This window comes from Carassius carassius, chromosome 4 (genome assembly GCF_963082965.1).
Source record: "Carassius carassius chromosome 4, fCarCar2.1, whole genome shotgun sequence".
In the NCBI taxonomy this organism is placed as follows: Eukaryota; Metazoa; Chordata; class Actinopteri; order Cypriniformes; family Cyprinidae; genus Carassius; species Carassius carassius.
Window position 1 is genome coordinate 1,295,084 of NC_081758.1, and position 18,416 is coordinate 1,313,499.

Genomic DNA, 18,416 nt, shown 5'->3' on the forward strand with positions numbered 1-18,416 from the left:
TGCGCGCGCGCTTGTAAAACACTTCAAGGTCGTTTGCGCTGGGGTTATATAGGGATGGAGCCTCATATTTACTTTTTATTAAATAAATTAAATGTTATACGAATCTTTATGTGTAAGAAATTGCACACGAAACCTAAAAAAGAAAAAGAAAGATTAGGCTATCTATTACGAAACAACACTTTTTTCCTTCTTTTTTTCATGTGAATTAGTCCACAGCTGTAGCAGTGTTGTGGCCAGTGATGTGTAAACAGTGTTGCAGAGCGCGCGTGGATTCCGCAACAGGTCACAGAACCGACACAGCTGACTCCGGGGCGTGCTGGCAGATGGTGTGTGTGTGTGTGTGTGTGTGTATGTGTGTGTGTGTGCTCGGTGGGTGGATGGGGGCTCACAGTCATTGTTTAGTTATTTGAGCCCCACGCCCAGACAATAACCCCATGCAGTAGCAAGAAAAGATGGAAAAGCTTCTTCTTACACAGAGGAAATGGTCTAAAAAAAAGTTGAGAAAAATCTCATTGTTTCGGCCGTCTGCTGCTCTCCACTCGCAGATGCCAGGCGTTCAAACACATTTACTATTTGTTCCTCTTTGTTATAGATGCATTACTTTTGGCGGTTCATAAGACTACATTTTTTATTCTAAATAATTTAGAAAAATAGTCCTAGAAACAAACAACGAGCATGCCTATAACGATTTGCTTACTAGTAAATCCGTACAGCAAATACATTTTATTCTCTTGTCTAATTTCGTTTCCAAAGATGTGTCCTGTTTGAATAATTTGGCAACTGATGTGGTTTAAAAAGGATAGTCCAACGGACAGACATGAACTGAAAATGACAATCTAAATAAATAAAAAATAACACTTGATGTCCTTTGAACATATTCTAGCGAACAGTCATTGGATATATGTCTCCGGGTTCGCTCCTCCTCTTTTCATCCCGTGGGTCCTGCAGCAGCATCAGATGTCCATCCTCGGCTGTTACAGCACATCAGCTCCTCAGAGCATCTCGTGGATGGTGTAACTCCTACCTCGAGTGTCTTTATATCTGCAGACGCTGTTGGTGAAGTGAATGGTGCTCGGCGGAGAGCGCACTGCAGGTGATGCGCGCGCGCGGACAGTTCGAATGGGTCTCGAAGAAGGACCAATATACGCCAAGACAGCAAGTTTCCGATGAACTTATAAGAAGAAGCACGGAGTAGACTGCCTCACGGACTATTTCGGAGACTCTCGGTGTTCTACAAACTGGGGAAATCGCCTCATCTTCTGAGTGAGACGCAGAATTTCCAGAACATTTTGATTGTGGATTTGCACTGGAGGTTGCCTTGTCATTGCAAACTTGTTGTAAATGTTCGGGAGTCAAGATCACCCGACTAGAGACATCACTGGGTTGAAAGTGGGGAGTTTTGAAGAAGAAATGGATCCTGTTCGTTCCTGGGCGCGGAATGTCGGCGTGATTGACGCAAACACAGCGGCACAGAGGTATGTTCTGCTCTGATGCACGGACAGCTCTTTAAATCAGCTGAAGTCTTTACATGCATGTGAAAACACTACCTGAAGAAGAAAAAAAGACATCTTCATCAACTGTCCATGTCTTCTGATTATAGCCGATACAGCACACGTACAGATGTTAAACTGTTTATTTACCATCCAAAACAACAGAGCATAAATGCAAGATTAAACTAAGTATCAGACTAAACGATTATAAGAGTTGTCGAAATATTTCTCTTCAATAACACGTGCGTTATTAGTGTTTATGTGTATATTATTAATATTATGCTAGTAGTATTCTATTGGGCTAAAGTTAACTGTAGAGTAGGCTATCTTTTGTTTTCTATAACCTCATAGAAGTATCGATATGAACAGAGCTGGGTTTCTACAAAATATCTGAGAGAGCACTCACTCTGCCATAGACAGCTGTTTGTTGTTAGACTTACATAAGAATAATTATTTATTAATTAGCTGTTAATCTGATCTACAGTGTATTTGGTTATTGCAGGTTTATATATATATATATTAATGCCCATTTTCATTATTTAATTAAATGATCTATTATTAGAACAATTACAACTGATTAGTTGGACACTGTGCTTTCTAACAACGTGTCTTCATGAGATCAAACTCCTTATTATTATTTTTTACATTTGGTGGGAGTAACTAATACAATCTGAACTTTTTCCTAATATTTTTATCATATGCTCAAAATAAACTTTTTAGGCTTAAAATAGTTCCTGTTTTCGGCAAGACTGGGCTATAAGGATTCAGACACAAGCATTATTATTGGTGTATTCAGTGGAGATTCAGATGCTGAAGTATTTGTCATTGTCATCTTGTCAGAGACATGCATTAAGAACTATGTTGAATTTAGTCGATGCTACTGTATCAGTATGTTGAATTGAACTGTGCACACAGTGTGAAAAAAGGATAAATCACCCATCTGTGTTTTTCCTCCCAAACCTTACACATGTAGTGGAGTGGCTTTATCCCGTGCTCACTTTGAGAAGCAGCCTCCCTCCAATCTCCGAAAGTCCAACTTCTTCCATTTTGTTCTGGGACTGTATGACCGTAACGGGCAGCCCGTGGAAGTGGAGAGGACAGCGTTTGTTGACTTCGTGGAGCAGGACAAGGTATATTCTACAGCATGCTTCACAGGACTCAACATAACTGGATTTCTGGTGATGTTTCCTAGAGTTTAACATCAGGCAGGTTCTCAAACTCTAAAAACTAGTACTATTTTCACAAGTGGCAAATGTAATGTTTGTGATCTCTCCAGTGTGTTACGATGACACAGTCATGGTAGTCTCTATCATACATTGACCTCAGTTTACAGTATCACATGGCGTACTATAATGTAAATGGTATTTGCATTTAACATTACGATACAACAGTAACCTGCTATCTGTCTCCCTCCTTCTGCTCCATCCCTGATCAATCTGAACAAGATTGCAGAGATGCAAACGAAATCTTTAACAGTAATACCATTCGCTTCTGAGTGGTGACTGGTACCTTTGTATAGTTGCACTTTGTAGACATTACTGTACACTTGTTTAAATGTTAATTTTGCGTAATCAGCAGACGGGGGAGAAGACCAATAATGGAACTCACTACAAACTCCAGCTCCTCTACAGTAATGGTATGCTCCTCATTTATCATCACTATATAGAAATATTTATGTCATTTAGATATTGTTCTGTTTGTTGGGTCATATAGCAAATCAACATTTATTATAGCACATAAAAAATAAAATTATTAGGTGATCATATTATGCATTAAATGAACATTTCAAATTCTTATTTTTGATTTCTTAAGGACAGAACTGATTCTGTTTGACCCAATGGAAGTGTGTTTCCTAATTAAAGTCACTTCTGTATCAGCGATCTGCTAACACTATTTTTGATCACAGGTGTTCGCACAGAACAAGACCTTTATGCTCGTCTCATTGATTCCGTCACTAAACAGGTAAAGCAGCACCACCTTTCTTTCTCTGAGCTAAACGTCTTTTAGTCACCAGAAACACTTTCTTAATTTTGCTCTTTAATGAGTCGATGACCTATTTTTATTCTGTTCTGCATGGTTCAGCCCATATCATATGAAGGACAGAACAAGAATCCAGAAATGTGCCGTGTTCTGCTAACTCATGAAGTCATGTGCAGGTGAGAGAAAACACTATCAAATCTATTTATCTTCAATGTGCAACTTAGGAGAGCATGCAGCAGATTCAGTTAACTGTGTAATGACCATTCTCCAGCCACTTTTAGATCACAGCTCCATCTACACTCTGAAAAATAAAGGGTTTGTCTTAGATAACAAGTCAAAAATAGAAGTAAGATCTGCTGTGTATAAAACATACAGCATGTCCAGCTGCTTTCTATCCCAAACCATATTTCTAGAGTCAGTTTCGCTCTAATGGCACATTAAGGAAATTCTGCAGGAAAAAACAAGCAAACAAACATAGAAGTCACTTTCAAACCCGACAGCTTTCTGTTGGTCAACGCGACAGATTTGCACGACCAACTTGAACACGAGTAAAATCTGTGTGGGGAGAATCTTTCACCTTCACACAGAATTCCTAATGAATGAATTCGCAAACGACCGTAAACGTGACCTGCAATGATCACTTAAGAGTGACCACAGATGATGCTACATATCATGAGTGGAAGGATAAATAACACACATCTTCTGTACAGATTAAGCACAAGTTATTGTCTGTAAGGAGTGCGTGGTAGCTGCGCTAGAAAAGAGACAGAAAAGACAGAGGGTGTGCGGTGACCTCAGGCTCGAGGACAGAGTTAGGGAGGGCAGGGGGGGTCAGAACTGGCTCTGCCCCTATTGTGTAGCCAGCAGATGCCCGAGTGGGCGCTCACAGCTGGTTAATAACAGAGCTGATGGGGACGGGGTGCAGAGGGCAGGAGACACAGCTGGGGAGTGACTCTGTCTGACGGGGGGGGGGGGGGGGGACGGAGAAGGCATATAGGCAGATGGCCAGGGGTGGGGGGCACTTTTGTTATGCTGGTGGCGTGGTGCATGAGATGGGGGATTGTGTGTGGGAGGGTGACGTGCCCTGAACAGACAGGAGGTCCACCCACGGTGTGTGTGTGTGTGTGTGTGTGTGCTCGAGAAGCTTGATCATTCACAATCAATGTGACAGATTGCTGGCCTGCCTTTTCTGAGTCTTAATTGTAATGGTCTTATGGAGCAAGTTTTAATCATTCATTATCTTCTCTATTTCATACCAAGTCGCTGCTGTGAGAAAAAAAGCTGCGGCAATCGCAATGAGACGCCATCTGACCCCGTCATCATTGACAGGTAAGTCCAGACACCAATCTTGTGTTTTTAACTCAGACAGGAACATGTTTGAATGGGTTACATGCACACAGTCCACAGTAATGATTTGTGATTAAACTTGAGGTGTAATGATTTAAAGGGAACTCAGTTCTGGAAAACTGAACACTTGGTCATTATGTGAAGAGTTTCAGTAACTTGACCTTTAGAATGACCAGATACTTTCTTCTTTATTCTTTGCCTTCTTGCTGAAAAAGAATCAGTTTCTTACTTATTTTCTCCTTTTTCTATTCACTACATTTACATTCATGCGTTTAGCAGACGCATTTATCCAAAGCGACTTACAGTGCATTCAGGCTATACATTATTTTTCACCAGTATGTGTATAAAATAGTCTATCTGTTAGAAGATCTTCTAGAAAATAGCATTTTTCAGGCCTAAGTTCTACCTTATTTAGATTTTTTTGGCTAGTTTTAATAACCTTCACACTCTCTCTTCCTTGCCGCCTATAATCTTTCCCCCTAATATTGATATAATTAGTCAGCCTCATCGGGATCCCTCCCCAGAGCATGTGGGAATTGTGATCCCAAAGCACCTACACCCCCCTCCTTTTTTAATCTGTGTCCGTTTTGTTTGGACCTGCTGCTCTGTCTGTCTCTGTCCCCAGCCCCTTTCTCCCTTCCCTTTTCTCCACAACTAATCCAGTTATGAGCAGAAGGGGAGAGAATAGCTCTCAGCTGATCCTGAAGGAGGCTTTTGTCACATTATGCTCCCCACATCTTCCCTCGGCTCTTCTCGCAGTCTAGATTTTTAGCATTACCTGTCCCCATGTTATGTTGCATACTCATTTCTGCACATTTAAACCTCTGTTTATGTTAGTTGGTTTATATAATTGCATGTCTTATTATGCGCTTGTGCATGTGTTGGAATTAAACAGATTGAAAGACTTTAGTTAATCCAACGATCCATGACTGATCAATACCTCCAGTGTGCTTCGGCCACACACTTTGATCCTGCAGATGAAAGCTGCTATGTTTAAAATCTCATATAAACTGGCAGTAATGAGTGTGATGGTGTGTGTGTGTGTGTGTGTGTGTGTGTGTACCACTGATATATACTTGAGAAAAACCAATCAGGGACATCTGTACAAGAGATCATTAACATATAAAAAATATAAAACAATTAATTTGGTAAAAGAGATCGGGTTAAGGAATGGGTTTAAGTTACTTTAAACTATTTATAATTAGCTGCATAAAAATGATAGAAGTCTATGCAATGTAACCATCCAGTTAATTAAATGTGACTTTGTTTAAAAGTGTTGATTTAATTAGTCTCTGATGTTTTAGTGTTATGCAAAACAGGCCTGAAATGGATTAGGAAAAGTCTGTCAAAGTAGAAGTGCTAAATATGTATGGGTTCATAGGTAAAGAAAGACAGTGGTTGTTTCTAAAGGCTCTGGTCTATCCAAGCTTCTCTTTAGGGGTAGATGTACAGCTGTGTGGCTAACAGCTTGAGGCTCAGCAGGTCAGTACCACACAGGTTCAATAAATGGATGCATGTGACCAGTGGGGGTGAAGAAAGACCTGTGGAAAAGAAAGACAGGGTTGAAAGGGGAACAAGCACAGGGTGGGTTTTGTGCAAGCAAACTTAAATCATCAATATGATATAATAAAAAATAAAGACTGTTGTTTTAAAGACTGGTCTGACATAGCGTCTTATTTTACATCTCTAGTTGTATCTGCAATGAGTTTTCTGATTGGGGGAGTCTGAGTAATAGGAATAGTGCCATCTGTCTCCTCTCACTTTGCTAATCAAACCCAGGGGAGAGCAATACTATTGGATCAACAGAAAGAACCCAAGAGTAACAAATACAGGCCAAGCAGAAAAATGAATAAACTCTTTAAACATATGGCCAGTAGCAAAAGTCGGCATATCAGTCAGAGAATGCACAGAATTGTTGATGGAATGCAGTTCTGATCTCTGCCATACTCATTTATACTTGTGCTGTTTCTACATGAGTGAAATCACTAGCAGAACTTCCTGGACCAATGTAGATATCTGGAATCAGATAACTGAGATAAACAACCAACAGAAAATTAAAAGAAAAAGAATGTATATATATTTTTTAAACCAGTAAGCAGTTCCTTACAAAAGTATTCAAATTAGTATTGATACTAATTTCCATGGCCAGAGTTTCAAAACCCTTCTTTTTCACATTTTGTGTTGCAACCTGAAGCGAACAAATAGAAGCTTTAAATAACTCCATACCAGATTATGGCAAAATATATAAATTAAAAAAAACAAGAAATTACAAGTATTTGATATGACACTTGAAATTTTGCTAATTTTTCTGGATCAATTTTTGAGATTTAATATTTCTAACCTTTGATTGGAGTCCATCTGCTTTACATTCAATTGACTGGGAATGAATTGGAAAGGTGATTTCTGTCAATGCTGTGAGGAACAGGGATGCCTGTGGTGCTAAAATATAATGTGCGTGGCTAATCTATAGCAAATGTGTACATGCAGACAGCAGTGTGAGGAGCGCTGTTAGTGGAGAGACTGACAGATCTCACAGCAGGCCTGCTGGGAAGCTGTCACTGGCCCTATAAACCCTGACCTGAGTCCTGACAGAGTCATCACACACACACACACACACACACACACATGAGTCTGCATTGTATGATCTCTCACAACTGCACGCCTATGAAGTCAACTAATTCAGGGCATCTGTCCCGATGAATATATCCTAAAACTGTCATATGCACAGACAAGAGTGTATTTCTGCAGAGAAAGTGGGGTTTCCTCCAGACACACACACACACACACACACACACACACACACACACACACACACACACACACACACACACACACACACACACACACACACAGACACACACACACACACACACACACAGACAGACTTAAACACTAAAACACATAAACACACTGTCAGTTTGGAAACAGATGTTGTTTGTCAGATCCTATCATTACTGGCTAATTAAGCAGACATCTTTTCCTCTTTTCTCCTGTCTGTCTCTCTTGTATTCATGCAGATTGCTCTGCCTTTGTTTCCCCACAAAGATGAAGGATTGTGCAGAAATGGCATGCTTTCCTTTTCTGCAATGAGCTTACACAGACATACTCAGGACAAGTGCTGAGCATAACTAATATATAAATGAAAACATTTCCAACACCATGCTGGATTTAAAAAAAAAATATATATAAATAAAACGAACACAGTTATAGCTATGAAAGTACCATCTGTTTATGTCAGTAATGTATGTATACCCTCAATGAATTAAGCACCTTTTATTACAGTGTTTACAAAGTGTTTAACAGAAAATATGCACAAGCATTTACAGAAACAAAATGTGACATAAGTAAATGCAACAGGGAGGAGAATAAGAAATGAAAATTCTTAACTGAAGCAAAATTGCTAGATATCTAGTGATCTTTGAGACTGTTTTTGAAGTGCTGAGTGAGTCAACTGCTCATAGGACTGAAAAACACAGAACATGTATGATGTTTAATTAATGCAAAAGAGATTCTGTGCAATTTCTAAGTAACTAATCAAATAAGCAAATTCGTGACATGCCCATGCTTCAGTTGCAGCACAGAACTGGAAAAGCATGCATCATCAGGATTAGCACATCTTGAGGAGTCCATGCTCGAGTGCATGCTGACAGCAATGAAATGATGTTGATTTTCAAATATTTTCGCAATTTAAATAACATGAAATAGAAGCTCTTACAAGAATAATAAAAAAAAATCATGAGTCCAGAAATGAGTCCAGAAATGTTGGTTGGTTGCTTCTGTTTTTCTTAGTTGTGGAAGCAAGTGCGAAAGGTCCTGGTGAGGTATGTGGTGGTTTTTAGAGCTGCTATGTGTGCCCTGTTAGTGGGGTCAGAGGTTGGGAACGTGGCCTGTTAACCCCTCGACCAGTCTGGCCCCAAAGTCTGCCAAGGGATTCTGGGAGCCCAGAGTATTTATGACCAGCCCTGGCTAACCTCTGCTCCCCAAAACCCTCTGAGGCTCCCCCACAATCCTCACCTACAACACACATTCAACGCCCCATTTTTTGGATTGCATATTTGGGGATGAATCCAGTAGTTACAGAAAGTGAATATCAGCACCTGGTGTTTGTAGGTAGCTCTGATGAACGAAGTTGTAGTTTTGGGCTGAAGGTAATGTTGTTGTGATGTCAGACGAGCGGTTGTTCTCACACACATGTGGCATACAGGAGTTGATGTATTGCTGCTCAAACCTTTCAGCGTGTCAGTGTTTGGATGCTGCACATCTGGTTTCCTAATTGTCCTCCCCCTCTCTCTCTGTGTCATGACACTGTTTTGTTTGTCTAAGACGGAGCGGGACAGAGGTGAGATGGACAAGAGGAAGTACTGATGAGCGATGCTTCTGACTCTGTTTCTGTCTGTGATCAACAGGCTGTCCAGTAATGAAGATCACTTACTATTCAAGTGTTAAATATTACAAATACTCACAATAACATTTCTTAGAGTGTCTTAGAATTCCACAAAGAAATGGCAAGATGTCATGTATATAAATATCTTCTCATTCATTAATGCATATTTCTTTTTTCAGTATAATAATAGTAATAGCAATCAAAACTATGGCATATTTTATTTGGGATGTAAGAGGTCATTTGCAACACAGTTTTTAACAATGCTCAAAAATCATGTTTTTTTTTTCATTGCACATTACAATTAATCTTAATCAGACTGCAGTTGGGTTATTTTGATTAGGTAAGAAAATTTAAACATATTACAGCTTACTAACACAATAAAACATTATTACATAATAAAAGTTATCTGTTTATAGACTATTCATATAGATAGATAGATAGATAGATAGATAGATAGATAGATAGATAGATAGATAGATAGATAGATAGATAGATAGATAGATAGATAGATAGATAGATAGATAGATAGATGATAGATAGATGCAAGCAAGGATGCATTTAAATTGATCAAAAGTGGCAGTAAAGATCTTTATAATGTTACAAAAGCTTTATATTTCATATAAATGCTGTTCTTTTGATCTATCAAAACGTGATTTGACACATTTTAATACAGTTTGTCCAGAATTTAGTTTATGGTTTTGTATTTCATTTTTGGTTACTCGACTAACTATATAATAGCTCATCATCCAAATTTGTATTTTACCTACAGTACAGACCAAAAGTTTGGACACCTTCTCATTCAAAGAGTTTTCTTTATTTTCATGACTATGAAAATTGTCGATTCACACTGAAGGCATCAAAACTATGAATTAACACATGTGGAATTATATATGGAATTATATACATAACAAAAAAGTGTGAAACAACTGAAAATATGTCATATTCTAGGTTCTTCAGAGTAGCCACCTTTTGCTTTGATTCCTGCTTTGCACACTCTTGGCTTTCTCTTGATGAGCTTCAAGAGGTAGTCACCTGAAATGGTCTTCCAACAGTCTTGAAGGAGTTCCCCGAGAGATGCTTAGCACTTGTTGGCCCTTTTGCCTTCTGTCTGTGGTCCAGCTCACCCCTAAACCATCTGGATTGGGTTCAGGTCCGGTGACTGTGGAGGCCAGGTCATCTGGCGCAGCACCCCATCACTCTCCTTCTTGCTCAAATAGCCCTTGATGCCTTCAGTGTGACTCTACAATTTTCATAGTCAAGAAAATAAAGAAAACTCTTTGAATGAGAAGGTGTGTCCAAACTTTTGTTCTGTACTGTATGTGTCAATAAATAAGAGTTGTCGTTTTTTTTTATAAAACTTTTTTCTCTCTTATTTTAATGAAGCTGTAGCATTTACAATTTTCCCAGTGAACTTTGAAAGTGTTATTTTTGAATCAGTTTAGTTCCAAATATGTTTCACTGGACTTCTGTGAAGACCTTACTCCAGTTAACCTAAATATCAGAACAGTGCAAAACTTACATTGTTATTATTAGACTTTTCCTCATGACACAACAGAGACGGAAGGGTGTTGTGCTGAAGTTGCAAGGTTTTCCTCCAGGAGTCCTAATTAATTATGCAAGATGGGTCTAATTATGATGCGGTGAATGGATCCATGGCAGAAGGTGCGAGGCAGCGAGGCTTAGAGATTTGCATGCTAAGTGAGTGGAGGAGTGACTAATGCATGTTAATGCTGCGTGGCCCATGTGCTTTCATTTGCCTGCTTGCAGCTGCGCTCTATGATTTCATTAAGGGCTCAGATGTTTATCATGTAGTTAAAGTGAAAAGAATGGTACGTGGAGCTTGGGTAGGGCATGAAACGGCACAAAAAGATATTATGAGAGAGAGACAGCGGTTCAGATGCAGAGTTTATAGAGTGTCCTTTCTTAAAAAGTACAGATCAAAAGTACCACTACAGCCAATTAATTGGTCCCCTTGGTGCAGTTTATAAAAACTGTATCCACAAAATGTTACGTTACAGAAAAACTGCTGGAGCATTTTTGCTTTTTGTAAACTGGGTTATTTCTTATTAAACCAGCTATTAATATGTGACCATGTTTTTGCATCTGAATCTAAGTTTATTAATCCCAGTTATGGAATTAATTACTGTTATGGCTATCTAGTAAACAAAGCCTTCCTGATTCAATGTGGAGTGACAATTTGAGATGCATTCGAAATGCAGAAGTACTGAGAAGCTATACCTGAGAGAAAGGATGGCTTCTGTGTCAAAACATTATCCAGGCAGCATTTATTAAGAGAATAAATCTGTGTCGTGATGATGTGTGAAATATGTAGGCCTACTTTAGTTGAATTCAAAGTTTAGATATAGTTTTGAACAGGGGCGTCATTACACCCTCTTTACTGGTTGCACGAGTCCCAGTAAAATAATCGAGAAAAATCCTTGTCTGACAATGGAGATGTGTTTTCTATCTGCTTTTTATAATCAGAAGTAATGAAGCCAGATTCAAAAACAAATCACACTTCTGATGCAATCTAATGAACTGGATTGCAGAAGTTTGTTTGTAATTGCTCACTCATGCACACTCTTTCCAACAATATCATACGAGACAGAGAAGGGCATGTCTCATCAGCTCATGCTGGCATCTGCATATTGAGCTTCATAGTACACACAGCCATCGTCATACAGGAAGTGGTTTCTCCTGGCTTTTTAAAGTAGTTTACAGTACATTTGTTTGTGTGTAACAGACTAAATGAAGCAGACCTTCCTTAAATAAAATGTCTGTTTCTTTATTTGTGTTTCCCACAGATTTTTCTTGAAGTTTTTCCTGAAGTGCAATCAAAACTGTCTGAAGACAGCAGGGAACCCCCGAGACATGAGACGATTTCAGGTATCCGTCATGTATACCCGTATGTAAAGAAAATGATTTTGCAAAATGCAGAAATGTTTGGATGTCTTTTAGGTAGAACCCACAGACTGTATTCCATTTTTCCTGAAGAAAATCAACAACTTTGTTTTATTTCCAGTAATAACACCCAAACGTTGTGAAAACAGCATGTCTTTTTTCTTTTAAAGATTGAACAAGACAAAACATCAGTATATTTAAGACACACTCTCTGAAAAAAAAATGGATATAGTATGCAATTTCTTACTGATGTTTTTCTGGAAAACAAGACAAATACTCTAAATAATAAGAATATGTGTTGTTCGCACTTGGTAGTGGTAGGCTTTCTTATGTATTTCTGGTAATATATTCAGCAGTTCTGTAGTTTTATATAAACAGAGTGTGTGATTTATATTAAGTGATTAAATACAATATCTCATAAGCGAGAGGGAGTGATCAGGAAAAGAAAAGCTGAAGAAGCAAGGATCATCAGGAAATCAGCCAAGGTGCTTCAGGAGGTTGAGTGATGGGCTCCAGATGGGGAAGGTCAGGCTCTGTGACCCAGGAAGTGCTCGCTGGGGACCCTAAGCTTTACTTCCTCCCACTTGTCTTTCACTATCTCACATTTCATCCCTCACTCTTCATTTCCCTGCTGTCCTTACTTTATTAACATATTTTTGGAGTGTGACCCTTCTTCTTTTGCAGCATCTCTCATTTCTATGTGTTGTGTCTTTAGCTCTGCAGCTTTTTGCACATCAGCTCTGATATTCTCAGTCATCTCATATTATATCAACTATACTGTATCTCAGTTTGAAAGGCCACATTGAATGTCAAGTAGGTTTTTTAATAATGGCCATACATGATGGGATTTTAGCTGTCATATGAGCTCAATGTTTTTTAATTATCAGGAGAAATCATGTCAAATTCATTGATGTCCTTTTGGTTGAGACTTGCTTTGTGCAAGAAGATTGATAAACCCAAGCAGCATGTTAAAGCATGTTAAATGCATGTAAACAAGCATGTTAAAAAAAAACTATAACAGCAGGAAGCAATGCAACAAACTTCTCCTCTGACTCCATGTTTAAAAGAAAATAGTACAATAACGGCTTATGACTTTATAAACAGTGTGCAGTCTTGTGAATTTAGTTCCTATATGAGATGTCAGGATGAACATGAGCCATCAATATGGCAAGTAAAACGTACATTTGTCAGCTGATAAAGAGAAGAAAAAGAGAAGGCATGAATCAGGTGGAAAGATGGGAACAAGAGTGAGAGTGTAAATGAGATTAATTAAAGAATAAATGAGAACATGGGAGGATGAGAACAGAGAATTGTATCAATAAGAAGAGGGATGCGAGAGAAAAGCAATACTTGAGAGGGATTCTCTATTATTGTTCTCTATTGCTTCATATTTGTGTAATGCTCTTGATGACAAATAATTCAAGCAGGGCTATAAAACGGTGGATTTTAAATCAGCAGCAGTAGAGGACACTGCAAGGACATCTTTTGCACTACTTGATCTCCTCCTTCGAACTCTTTTTGGGATCATTAAATCTTTCTTTGCATTCCTTTAGGTGGTTCTGTCCACTACAGTCAGTGTGGATGGTCCTGTCCTAGCCGTTTCTGACAACATGTTTGTGCACAACAACTCCAAACACGGACGCCGCTCTCGAAGAACGGATTCAAATGAGACGGCGGAGACTAGCATGGACTATGGTGAGATTCACAAGTAAAATGACAGAGGTTTGCATTAATCCACAGTTATATACAAGGGGAGGATGCTTTTAACCATGAAGTCTGAAGGGCAGCTGTAAATGAGCTTGAGAAGAGTAGCTGTGAGGGATGCCATCTACATCTGTGTGGTTTCTCCACTACAGCGTCTCCCTGTATCAAAGCCATCAGCCCCAGTGAAGGCTGGACTACTGGCGGGGCTATGGTGATCGTGATCGGGGAAAACTTCTTCGACGGTCTGCAGGTGGTGTTCGGGAGCATGCTAGTGTGGAGCGAGGTATGCTTTGGCAGAGTCTATCAGAGCAAGCTTTGACCAACAGTCTGTAACAGGTAACCTCCAGAGCTTGTTTCTCTGTCTCTACTCCTGCAGTTAATCACTCCTCATGCAATCCGAGTTCAGACTCCTCCTCGACACATTCCAGGGCTCGTAGAAGTTACACTGTCTTACAAATCCAAGCAGTTCTGTAAAGGAGCTCCGGGCCGCTTCATTTATACAGGTGAACACACAGCAAAACATTGCCATGTTTCTCATCTTCTGGCTCATCCCATAGAAGTTTTGAGTTTGGCTGAGCAATGCAGAATGGTTTGGGAGAATCTTTTTGGAAACAATTATTATTATTTTTTTCGAATTCTGTTTGGCGCCGCTAGTGAAGAAGACACACAGTATGTGTACTCAAGACTAATAATAACACTGAGGACGATTGCCTGATTCTGTTTAATAAACTACACACTATGGGATGTCTGCAGACAGTGGAATATGTGGAAGAGTGTGATAAAGACTGACTCAGTATGATTATCTCTAGCGCTGAATGAGCCAACTATTGACTACGGCTTCCAGAGACTTCAGAAGCTGATCCCTCGACATCCCGGTGACCCCGAAAAATTGGCAAAGGTTAGTGAATACTGCTATATGCATATAAATGTCAAGAAATAAAAAGTACACATGAACATTTTTTTTTTTTTACTCTCTGCGGAATTGATTTTCTCTGTATTAGGAAATGCTACTTAAAAGAGCTGCAGACGTTGTTGAATCACTCTATGGAAACAGCACCAGCAATCAGGTATCAGGAGATATAGAGGACTGTCTGTGGCATGGGGAGTCCAAATGTCTTATTATTGAACACGTTTTTATCAGCACAGCAGTTTTTGGTAAAATTCCATGATTTGTTTTTAATTTTAGTTCACAAGTTTTCCAAGATGAATATGATTCAACATAAAATAAACATGTTCCAGCATCATTTGTGCTTCAGTGGAAGCAAAGACATATGGTCAACAAAACAAATGAGCTTATATATAAGTTCAAAGCTACATATGAATGTTTCCAGTTCATGCAACATATATTTAAATACTTAAAGGGACAGTGCACTCACAAATGAAAATGCTGTCGTCATTGGCTGACTTTCGAGTTGTTCTAAACTTGTGTGAGTTTCTTTATTCTTTTAATAATGAAAGAAGATATTTTGAAGAAAGTTGATAACCAAACAGTTCATGGTAGCCATGTTTTTCAATTTGAGAGGGTAGGACATCATGTTCATTTTTTAGGTAAACTATCCCTTTAACATGAGCCATATCACCCAGTAGATTCTCCTGCTGTGCATTGCCGTGAGTCACATCTTTTCTTTGATATGGTGTTGGTGCAGGACATGTTGCTGAAACGCGCTGCAGATATAGCGGAGGCTTTGTACAGCGTGCCTCGAGCTCACAGTCAGCTGCAGGCCATGCCGAGCTCCCCGGTCCACGGCAGCGTCATGGGTCTCAGCTCTTATCCCACACAGCTGGGTGTGAGCATCGGAGAACCTGGGCAAACCAGCAACCACGGTTAGGACCCTCAGACAAGTACCCTTCATCTCATTCAGTGTAATAGATAACTAATCTCAACACATTCATTAAATGGTTATGCTTGACTTTTCACATGAACACCAACCTTTGTGAGGTTGATTGCTTTTGAACATTTTTAAGAGTTGAATATTGGGTTTCGTTTTAATGTGGAGGGGTGTTACGATATTATGTATCTGCCTGTGCTGGAGCTCAAACCCACTACCTTTGGGTTACTAGTCCAACTCTCTAAGCATTAGGCCACGACTGCTCCGACTGGCTTGCTGTATTAGTATTGTGATTTCTCTTGTTTTTATTGAAGGTTACTCTCGTAACCCGAGCAGTTTGTCCCCACGGGGCTACCCTTCAGCATCGACCCCTCAGCAGTCCATCTATGGATCCAATGGAGGCATGAATGTGAGTTACGGGGCAGTGCCCATGAGTAATCTGGGTGTTTCAGGGTCACCTGGCTTTAACAGTGCCTCCCCAAACAGCTCTCCTTATGCTAGTGAGTTTCACTTTTGTTGTCTTTTACTCAAAGTTCCTTCTGCTAAAATACAGTATGAACTTTGACAGTCAAATAAGTATTTTGTTAGAATCAAAACACTCTTTTTTTCAGTCATGCCCTCTAGCCCCACTGTACCCGGCTCCAGTTCCTCATCCTCCCTCTTGCCCTTCACATCGTTCCCATCCTCCAGCAAACAGAAAAGTGCCTTTGCTCCTGTCCTGAGACCACAGGGTTCTCCATCACCTGTCTGCCAAACCTCAGGAGGCTCCAGCTTCAGAGGTACAACTGTTGATCACACAACCTCTTTATAACTTTTCCAAAAAGTTTTTGTTTTCAAGCTCCTGTAGACTCTCAGCTCTTTAGTTTTCTATAGAAAGTTTTGGTAAGAAGGGTATAGTTTAGGAACTAAATCTCACTGTTAACTAGCTGCTAATTACTATGCATATTACTAGCACATTGGCTGTTTATTAGTACTTATAAAGCACATATTATTACCTTATTCCATATTCTGCATCCCTTTATCCACATTTTTTTTTTACTTTTCAAAATGATCAGGGATTCTGTTTGGAGACTGTACTGATTAATGATATAGTTCACCCAAAAAAGAAAATTTGCTGAAAATGCGCTCACCCTGATTAGGACTGTGTTTCTTCATCAGGTTTGGAGAAATGTAGCATTGCATCAGTGTCTCATCAATGGATGCTCTGCAGTGAATGGGTGCCGTCAGAATGAGAGTCTGATAAAAACATCACAATTACCCACAACACTCCAGTCCATCAGTTAATGTCTTGAGAAGAGAAAAGTTGCATGTTTGTAAGAAACAAATCCATCAGTAAAATGTTTTTAACTTTAAACCATTGCTTCAGACAAAATACAAGTCCTCTAACAATAGTCTCATCTGAATCAAGAGAGAAATATGCACAGATTAGGCAATATGTCTGATTAAGTATATACAAAGACTTTTTCACTGTGGGAAACATTTGATTGATGGACTGGAGTGCTGTGGATTATTGTGATGTTTTTATCAGACTCTCAATCTGACGGCACCCATTCACTGCAGAGCATCCATTGATGAGACACTGATGCAGTGCTACATTTCTACACACCTGATGAAGAAACAAACTCATCCACATCTCGGATGGCCTGAGGAGGAGCAAAGTTTTCCTCTAAATGTAATATATAAGTATAACATTTTGTGTGTCAGCAGTAACTCATCATTTATTTCTTGCTATGGCAATACAGGCATAACATAGTAACAGTTTATTGAATCATCTCTTTGATATAGCTATGTCAGCTATGTATTATTAAACAATTTTACCCTTCATCTTCATCGTTGTGTGTATCTACAACCTAGTGTGATGAGTTACATGTTACTGTCATTGAATATAATCTCTTTTTATTTTTATTTTTTCTTTAATTTCCAGCCATGACAGGTCTTGTGGTTCACCCGATGTAGAAGATGAGTCTTTTCCAGTCATAAGCTCTACAGTCAGTGGCCAGAACTAGACTCAACATTGTCTCAGTGAAAAAGACACAGCTGTCTAATCTTCTGATGAAGAGCCATCAAGAGAATTAGAGACAAAAACATGTTGGGGACCTTCTTAAGACGTATCCCCTCTATGCACACTGTTTGCCTCTGATTGTGAGGAGGTTGCCAAAGGGATGGTGTTACTTAAAGGTTCTTCCCGCCACAAAATGCCAAAAGATGTATAATTTATGATGAAACATAACTTAGTGACTTCAGACTGCTACACCTGTTTGGCCGTGCGCTCCTGACAGACACTGGTCAATAGACTTCCACCGCAGTAGATGCCAGTAAAAGGGATGTCAACTGTGTCAAAGATTTTTTACCATATGCTTATAGGTCTACATCCTTGAACTGAAACTGTGCTTTTAAAAGCACATACCAGGCTTTTCATTTAGAGAAACAGAAAATGTCTATTTAGGCTTAGATTAATGAACTGATTACCTCATATATTGACTTATTTAATGACAAAAACTATATAAGTTATATTTTTAGGTTAAGTTCTAATATACGGAACCATAATTGTGTTTGTTATTGTTATCTAATTGTATTTGTTTTTCTGTAAACATTTTATATGTTGTCATTTTGTTATTCATATTAAAATAGTGACTGTAGATTTTGTGCATGCTGAAATCGCTGAATATCTTTCATTATCCAAGATTAGGATGAGTTTGTTTCTTCATCAGGTTTGTAGAGATGTAGCATTGCATCAGTGTGTTATCAATGGATGCTCTGCAGTGAATGGATGCCGTCAGA

At 39.1% G+C, this 18,416-nt stretch overlaps 1 protein-coding gene across 2 annotated transcripts; it reads left to right on the plus strand.

Moving 5' to 3' along the window:
- Window positions 1-972: 972 nt before the first annotated feature.
- Window positions 973-17,888, plus strand: LOC132129087 (transcription factor COE2-like). 2 transcript variants are annotated; one of them, XM_059540526.1, is made up of 16 exons: window positions 973-1,475; window positions 2,464-2,620; window positions 3,066-3,126; window positions 3,397-3,452; window positions 3,573-3,646; window positions 4,731-4,799; window positions 12,006-12,087; window positions 13,656-13,797; window positions 13,959-14,089; window positions 14,183-14,309; window positions 14,616-14,704; window positions 14,808-14,873; window positions 15,453-15,630; window positions 15,950-16,135; window positions 16,247-16,414; window positions 17,569-17,888. In XM_059540526.1, the coding sequence occupies exons 1-16, from the start codon at window positions 1,342-1,344 to the stop codon at window positions 17,589-17,591; spliced, it is 1,743 nt and encodes a 580-aa protein (XP_059396509.1). In that variant the 5' UTR covers window positions 973-1,341; the 3' UTR covers window positions 17,592-17,888. The 2 variants fall into 2 exon arrangements, with proteins under 2 accessions (XP_059396509.1, XP_059396519.1); XM_059540536.1 differs by having other exon boundaries at window positions 3,069-3,126.
- Window positions 17,889-18,416: the final 528 nt, after the last annotated feature.

Coding starts and splice junctions, on each gene's coding strand:
- LOC132129087 (XM_059540526.1), top strand. CDS start 1,342: ATGTTCGGGAGTCAAGATCACCCGACTAGAGACATCACTGGGTTGAAA. Junction 14,705..14,807: donor ACCCCGAAAAATTGGCAAAG/GTTAGTGAATAC, acceptor TCTCTGTATTAG/GAAATGCTACTTAAAAGAGC. Junction 16,136..16,246: donor AAACAGCTCTCCTTATGCTA/GTGAGTTTCACT, acceptor TCTTTTTTTCAG/TCATGCCCTCTAGCCCCACT.